This window comes from Eublepharis macularius, chromosome 1 (genome assembly GCF_028583425.1).
Source record: "Eublepharis macularius isolate TG4126 chromosome 1, MPM_Emac_v1.0, whole genome shotgun sequence".
Lineage (NCBI taxonomy): Eukaryota > Metazoa > Chordata > Lepidosauria > Squamata > Eublepharidae > Eublepharis > Eublepharis macularius.
The window spans coordinates 192,687,819-192,696,238 of NC_072790.1; the positions used below are offsets into that span (position 1 = coordinate 192,687,819).

The 8,420-nt window shown below is 40.4% G+C and overlaps 1 protein-coding gene across 3 annotated transcripts in view; it reads left to right on the plus strand.

Annotated features, from left to right (window-relative positions):
- LOC129331418 (uncharacterized) overlaps nucleotides 1–3,521 on the plus strand; it is a 28,294-nt gene extending 24,773 nt beyond the window's left edge. For all 3 annotated transcript variants that reach the window (XR_008597127.1, XR_008597128.1, XM_054981967.1), the window contains one exon: nucleotides 1,411–3,521. Coding sequence is in view for 1 of the 3 variants with exons in the window: in XM_054981967.1 (XP_054837942.1) it covers nucleotides 1,411–1,517 (107 nt within the window). In the remaining 2 variants the exon portion in view is untranslated. The remainder of the gene's footprint in view (nucleotides 1–1,410) is intronic.
- Nucleotides 3,522–8,420: the final 4,899 nt, after the last annotated feature.

An 8,420-nucleotide genomic window follows, 5' to 3' on the forward strand; every position in this document is an offset into this window, starting at 1 on the left:
ACCATGCTTTACTGCACTTGAGCACCACTAGGGGATTAGCAATATCCCCTTTCTCCTGGCACCCATTTTAAACAGCATGTTTGAACAGTGGAGGTCTATGTGGTACAGGAACAACTAGCAGCATTCAAAATAATTTATTATTAAAAGAAAATAAAAATATGGACAGCAATAGATTGAGCAAGGAATCCAAAAGAAAGATGTAAACATGCAGCTCCTCTGTTCCTCGCTTTGTACATGTCCTAGCTGATCTTATTCTAAGGTAGTCTCTTTAACCTTGAAGTTATAATGTTCTAAATGCTTCTCATTACCTAGGTATCTTTGTTCAGGCCAGTAGCCCTCCACATGGCAACAGTGGCATTTATTAGGAGCCCAGGAGCTCATTCTCTGTGGATGGAATCAGCCGCTTCCCTTCTATGCTAAGGAGTTTTATTATTTCTGTTTGCCCACTCCCCTGTGGGCTGAAGAAGCCTTTCCTGAGATCTCCAGGAAGATACCATTTAGCATGTTAAACCTCCCAAGTCTCTATCCCCTCCTAGGTGTCAGCTTCTATCTGGAAGTGTGAGCTAACTATTTCATTGTTTCCAGCCAGGGAGGCCATTAGGATTTCTAAAGCATTGCTGGATGAGGCTGGAGAGCAATTAACTCCCCCTCAACTGTTATCCGCTGAGAGAAAAAACCTTTTCCAACTAAAGGTGGAGATTTTATACAGCCCAAACTTCCAAATTAAAACATTTCTCCACACCTCAGTTTTCAACAAGGCAGGTTTGACTAAATTTCTGAAAAGACCTTAGGAAAATTTATTATTCATGGGTTAAGAGGGCAAGTCCTCTTTATGGATTGATAATTGGTTAAAAAAGAAACCAGAAGCAATGTGTAAGAAAACAGCTTTCTGAGAGAGAAGTCACTTGTACTCTCTTATTTAGGATAATGAAATCTGAAGCACACTGTGAAGAGCTCTGAAAAGATTTTTTCAAACTGGTGAAGAGACCCCCTCCCCAAAATAAACATTTATAAAAATGGAGTTTTATAGTATTTATAGTAGTGAAGGGTATGTTCTTTTCACATTAGATCTCAGGGGCTCCCAAGGAAGGTGATTTGCTGTAAGTTTTGGGTAGACAATGCATAATTAATTTATGGAGTCATTAACACAAGATTTAAGGGAAAGCAGTTATCTTAAAAAACTTTTTGAAATGGAAATTGCAATCTATCAGTCAGTCCCTCAGAGCAGGGGTAGGTTTTGGTCTTGCCAAGTGAGCCTAGCTGTTTCAGAAAGCTTTTCCTGCAAGCTGACTTACTCTGTTTTAAGTACTGTTTTGCTTTTTATTTAAACATTTCTATTCTACCTTACCTCCTTGAACTCAAATCATCCAGCTGTTTCTTTTCTGTTTCATATGATTATATTTGTTTCAGATTCCCACCCTTTCTACCAAGGAACTAAGGATGGTGTTCGTGTTTCCTTCCATACACACACTTTATCTGCACAGCAGCCTTCTGAGGTATTTCGGCTAAGTGAGTGACTGGCCCAAAGTCACCTGGAGACTTGTTGGAGAGAAGCTGAACCTAGGTCTCATCTGTCCTATACCCAATGGCTCTTACTGTGTTGATTTTCATTGTGGATTATATGTTTTGATTTTGTTTTATGAAAAACAGCTTTCTGTGTCATAAGGGCAGCATATGGTTTAATCAATTTTCACCATGTTGAGAAGCACTGCGCTCCTGAATCTGAGGTACTAGGAACCAACAATAGGGGGTGGCCTCCTACATGCCTGACTTGTGAGCCTGAAGACATTTGGCTGACCACTGCTGGGAACAATAGATCAGAAGAACCCTGACTAGCCCACCGTTCTTTTATTTTAAAGCGGACTTTTGTCCTTCGGGCTAAGCTAGGTATTACAGTGACAGTTTCATACATTTTTTTTATCCATCAAGTAGGAAGAAGAAGGTGGATCTGATTTTAACAGCAAATAGGGCCTCTGAATGAGGTGTGCAGGATCTTCCTTTTGCCAGTGGCTTATTTTTCTAGACCAAATAATAGAAGTGATCTTGTCTGGGCAAAAGGCAGCTGGGCAGAAAGGGCACTTGCTAGGAAGCGAGTGGTGTGAAATTTGAGCTTTTTTCTCTTCCCTGGCGCATGAACCATTTGGTTGAGGAGAACCAGGGAGGGAAGCTGCAGAGACATGAACTATGGGTGTATGCCATGTTCAGTGTTTAAACACATGATACACATCAGCTGTTTAATAAACACATGAAACTGCCACTGTTGTGTATAGCCTTGTTCTTTAATGGATGGATCTATACATAGATGGCATTTGCAGATTTGTAGGCAGAGTAAGTCTGAAACTGTTGAGGCGTGTTCATAAAGGGCCAGTGTGCTGGGCAGCCCAACATGCCCCAGTTCATCCATGGCTCAGGAGTGTTTGCTTGGTATCTTATGAGTGCCCAGAGAGGAGTTTTCAGATGCCTTTATCTATACTATAATGTGTCCCTAGTTCCCAACTTCCCACTTGTAACAGACCCACTTACTTTCTCGCTGTGTGTATCAAGTTCTCTTGTGTACTTAAAATGTACTTATATAGCTGGTGGCAGAATATCCGCTGAGAACTAAAATATTTGAACCCATATACATTTATGGCTGAAGTGTGCATATATTGGTTGCTGATAAAGAGATAAATGTATGATTTCTAGGTGGAAGTGTAAAGAATGTTGCAAAGGAAAATGTTCCAAAATTGTGGTCTAGTCAGCCTCCAAATTCTCACTGCCTGAAACTGGCTTATATTTTTGCTATTTATTTCCTATCCCACTATGAAAAGATGCATTTTCTTATAACTACTCATTATTACCAAATTATATATGATAAATATTATAAGGAGGATACAATATCTTTCTTGAGCTGTACTTTTAAAATCCCTTCTAAGGCATCTGAATTCTCCATGGATTCGTATGCATCTACAGAGAGGATGGCCTGCCCTCGGCCAAAATAACAATGCTTCACCTCTCTTCACCCTTCATACCTTCAGCTCTGAGCTGCTGTGCCATTAGCTGCCTCCACTATTTAATATTGTTTCACCCAGTGTTGTCTCTTGCTCAGTTTGAGGCTAATAAATGGGGATTCACAAGAGTATGTTACTAAACAAGAATGTGCAAGTCTTCACTGAACTCTCAAATTAAATTAACAGAAGGCATTCAGTGGATGATAAATTGCAGTGACTGTGTGCATGCTGCTCCCTTCCATTTCTGCCAGGACTCAGAAGAGATCCAAAGGCAGTTTCTTCTTAATGTGCTGTTCCTGTGATTTGTTTGACGAATAGTTATGCTTCCCTGTAAGATGTTTAAGTCTCCTCATCTGACTTGTGTTTTACTGTTATGCGTAGAATAAACAAAAGCTTTAAAAACAGTAATATCTGCTTTTGCAGGTAAATCTGACAGAGCAGGTTTATTAATTCGCCTCTATCCAACACATTTTTGTTAATAAGTTTCACTTATTATTTCCTAGAAAAATTTACCTTGAATTAAAACATACATATCCTGCAACCAACTCTACATTTTGAGGTCCACTTCACATTTTTGGCCCCATGTGTGTGTTCCATCTACAAGGGGTGGGTGGGATTTAGTTTTGAATTCACATGCTCTTCCTTTACCACATGTACAGCGTTTAAAGTAAGGAGAAGCATCCAGTCATGTGAATCCATATATGAGGAGACTCCATTTAGTTGATCTGATTGCCACAAAGGAAGGGCGGGTGGATGGATCACAGAAGCAGATGTGTAGGTGTCCACATGCAAAAGTTCCTTATTCCCAAGGACAGCTTTACACATAGCTGTGGAGGAGCTGGTCTGAAAGACATTGTTTCTCTCACTTGATTTGTGTGGAAAGGAAGAGCAAAATACAAATAAAAACTCCATTGGCAATGTATCAGACAAAGGAAGCTTCACTCACGAAAGCCTATACTCTGGAAACTCTTTGTTAATCTTTGTTGTTGTTGTTGTTGTTGATGATGATGATGATGATGATGATGATAGCCAGTTTGCTGTAGTGGTTAAGAGCGCGGGACTCTAATCTGGAGAGCCGGGTTTGATTCCCCACTCCTCCACTTGAAGCCAGCTGGGTGACCTTGGGTCAGTCACAGCTCTCTTTGTTAATCTTTGTTGTTGACGATGATGATGATGATGACGATGATGGTAAGAGCCAGTTTGGTGTAGTGGTTAAGAGCATGGGACTCTAATCTGGACAGCCCGGTTTGATTCCCCACTCCTCCACTTGAAGCCTGCTGGGTGACCTTGGGTCAGTCACAGCTCTCCGGAGCTCTCTCAGCCCCACCCACCTCACCCACCCACCTCACAGGGTGATTATTGTTGTGGTGATAATAATGATATACTTTGTAAACCACTCTGAGTGGGCATTAAGTTGTCCTGAGCAGTATATAAATTGAATGTTGTTAGTATTGTTATTATTATTAGTAATAATAGTTGTTCATAAGAAGAAGAAGAAAAAGAAGAAGTTTATATACCATCCTTTAGGACAACTTAGTACCCACTCAGAGCAGTTTACAAAGTGTTATTACTATCTTTATGACAATCACTCTGTGAGGTAGGTGGGGGCTGAGAGAGCTCTGAGAGAGCTGTGACTGACCCAAGGTCACCCAGCTGGCTTCAAGTGGAGGAGTGGGGAATCAAACCCGGTTCTCCAAATTAGAGTCCTGCCACTCTAACCACTACACAAAACTGGCTACTGGACTCAAAGCTTGTTCATCTACTGCAGACTAACACAGCCACCTCCTGAAACTATTGTCACTTACTACTCTCAAATATGGAGCGTCTCAAACATCAACAAATGTTACTATTTTGATTGCTAGTCCCCCAAATCAGCATATGCCCATTTGACTTTTTTTAAATAAAGGGGTTTTGTATAACTGAAGTAGAATCCCACTGGCTACAACCTGTCAGTGTTTATAGAAACTAGAATGATTTGTTTAGAGATGTATTAGGACATTTTGTTCTCGGTCCAGAATATTTAAGCATAGCTAAAGAGTGATTGTCTTTCACTGTGTACTCCAAAGCGTCACTTCTCATGTTTAAACAAGAGGCCCACAGTGTTATTGTTTGGTCTGCAATGAAAACAAAGAAACAAAGTGTATTTTTTTTCAAATCTACAAGCAGACAATGCTACTTTTATATGCCTTTGTGTAATCTCTACCTTTTTGGGGGCTTTATGATATTGATATTCTAACTCATTGGTATAAATAGGTTGCATTTTCTTTTCACTTTCATCCTTGCTGCTATTGGCTTCCCAGTCTGTATTTTATATTTTATATAGTTCTTTCCTCAGTTTGGACTGATATTTTCTATAGTTTTGTTCTCCTGCCCCTTAGAATCGTTTCCACACAGCTTATATGAGAGCATCATATCAAATGGGCATGTGCTCATGGAGCTTTTGCTGCCGCTGAGCTTCTTCAGTGCATCAGGTTACCCCCTTGCTTATGCACAGGATCATTTGCCAATCATTGCTCTGCCAGTTTTCTCCCAACTTTCCCTGTGTTTTTTCTGGCCATCTTTGCGCCAGTGTTTCTGAAAGGAATAAACCAGAAATCAGTCAGTCTCTCTCTGTGTTAATTTTATTCCAGTCAGTACCTACATCCCCCAGAAGTACGGCAATCATTGTTCACTTAGAATTAAGACAGCTGAACTGGATGTGGCTAAAGGTTTTTCTTCTTGTTTTAGGAGGAGGGGCTGAGGTGTTTAAAAATACATCCCTGAAGACAAAACGTAATGAAATTTGAACCACCGAGAATGTGTACAATGACATATTGGAGCCAACCTCTGCTCATTTGACACAAACCCCACTAGTGGAAGTGTGTTAAGTCAGATGGTAATGATGATACTCTCCACAGACAGGAAAAGAATCTTGTCTTACAAATCCAGAGGAGTTAGCCATGTTAGTCTGTAGTAGCAAAATAGTAAAGAATCCAGTAGCACCTTTAAGACTAACCAACTTTACTGTAGCATAATCTTTCAAGAGCTACAGTTCTCTTCGTCAGATGCAGGATGCATCTGGTTAGTCTTAAAGGTGCTACTGGACTCTTTACTATTTTGCTGTCTTACAAAGACAGAATCCTGTTTTACAAAGTTTTACTCATTAATTTTGTATTTGAAAACACTAGTTTTTGAGAATGTTTCATGTACTTTTAAACTACCTGCCTGTATCCTGGAACCTAACTGATGGTCAACAAAAGTGGACCCTCCATGCCTTTACTACAGCTATAAGACTTATATTACAACTTCCTCACAGTTAGAGCAGTCCCTCAGTGGAACAGGCTTTCTCGGGAGATGGTGAGCTACCCTTCTTTGGAGGTTTTTAAAAAGAGGCTAGATGGCCATCTGTCAGCAATGCTTATTCTGTGAATCTAGGTGGATCATGACAGGGAGGGCAGAATGAGTTGCATCACTGCTTAGTTCTCATAGCCCCTTCTTACATGCCCAGGGTAAGGCCGATTACCACCTTGGGGTCAGGTAGCAATTTTCTCCAGGCCAGTTTGGCTAAGGATCCTGACGGTGTTTTGCCATCTTCTGGGCATGGAGCAGGGGTCACTGGGGGTGTGGGGAGGGGAGGTAGTTGTGAATTTCCTGCATTGTGCAGGTGGTTGGACTAAATGTCCCTAGAGCGTGCATGTGAGGAGGAACCACCATGGAAGAGCTAGGTAGGAACCAGCGTCCTAGTCAACCACCAGGGGAGCAAAGGGATCTGGCAACCCTAAATATCAGTCACTGGTATTCCAACAGGAGAGGATGCCAGGGGGAAAAGATGCTGCAACTGTGGGGTTTTTGGGTATGTTTTTGCTATAAGTAAAGAGTGCTGATGGATGGGCATTATGTGTTCTTTAGAAATGTAGGACAAGTTATCTGAGTGAGGAGCCCAATGTGTTTTCAGTCTCAAACTTACTCTTTCCAGCCTATTTTTCCTTCAGACAGATCCTTTAAGCTCTGAGTCATGTTAAGAAACCAAACTGCTGCTTGTGGCATAGGTAGCTCCTAAAAATAAATTCTACCCCACCTTGCCAACAGTACAAAAAATGAACTACAGATTAAGTGCCTGGACAGCACTGCCTTAATGGATAAATTTATAAATATCTCACAGATCTGTTTTAATTTAACTGATCTTTAGAGAGCATAATAGCTGAGGCAGTGACTTTGTAAACAGAGACTTCTGAAGCAAAAGAGCATTATTCAGCATTTTATAAATCTTCTGAATTGATAATAAGTCACCAAACTACCAATTATTTATGCTTTAATCACTATTTACATCGGGTGGGGGGGAAGTAGAATATTGCTCTCATCAGCTTGAGGCCCAGAGTTTGTTGCTAATTACAGTGTTTGATTCCTACCTGGTAAAATGTCTTTTGGACTGACAGCTGAAAATATTGCTTAAACATATGCAGACATTCTGCATTCCTATGGTTAAGGAAGAAAGACCTTTACTGCCCGTCTGCTCTTACAAATGCATGCTCTTATAGTTAAACTATAGTGTGATTTGGCTGTGTAAATATGTTATGCAGCACCTACCTCCTCCTTTTTTCCCACAAAAGCTTGAACCACATTAGAGCTAATCATTTTCTAACACTTTTTTCATAATATGTACAACAAAGAAGGTAAAATTAGAGTTGCCAACAGCCTAGGAAGAAAAGAAGATGTGTTCCTTTAATACAGAGGCTTAATTAATTTTTATTTACCAGATGATGACATTTGCCTCGCTGTTATTAAAAGCTTCAACTGCCCCTTTTCATGCAGTCCCCATTAAAGGGAGAGGACATTTTTTTGTAGGTTGTTGACAACCTATCACTATCCAATCAGTAGGGCTTAGACAGGGATATAAAACTCCAGACATACTGCTGTATTTATTCATCTATTATGCACATTGCAAGTTAAACCTGTTACTTATATTTCAGTAGCACATCCCTTGGTATGAAAGTAGTGGCAGTGGAGTCCCTACTAGAACAGAGTTTGAAAATAACATTAATAACAATAACATTTGATTTATATACCACCCTTCAGGGCAACTTAATGCCCACGCAGAGCAGTTTACAGAGTATGTTATTATTATCCTCATGACTATCACCCTGTGAAGTGGATGGGGCTGAGAGAGCTCCAAAAAGCTGTGACTGACCCCAGGTCACCCAGCTGGCTTCAAGTGGAGGAGTGGGGAATCAAACCCAGTTCTCCAGATTTGAGGCCTGCTGCTCTTAACCACTACACCAAACAGTGTATGATATGCTTAAGGGGGAAGGATCTTCAAATGTCATATTGGAAATAATCTGAGGTGCTAGTAGTTTAATGTTATGACCACAGTAATGGAATTATATGATATTCTGGACATGAAACGTTTCATAAACCATGAGTGGAGAGACCAAATTCTGTTGTTTTTTTTTT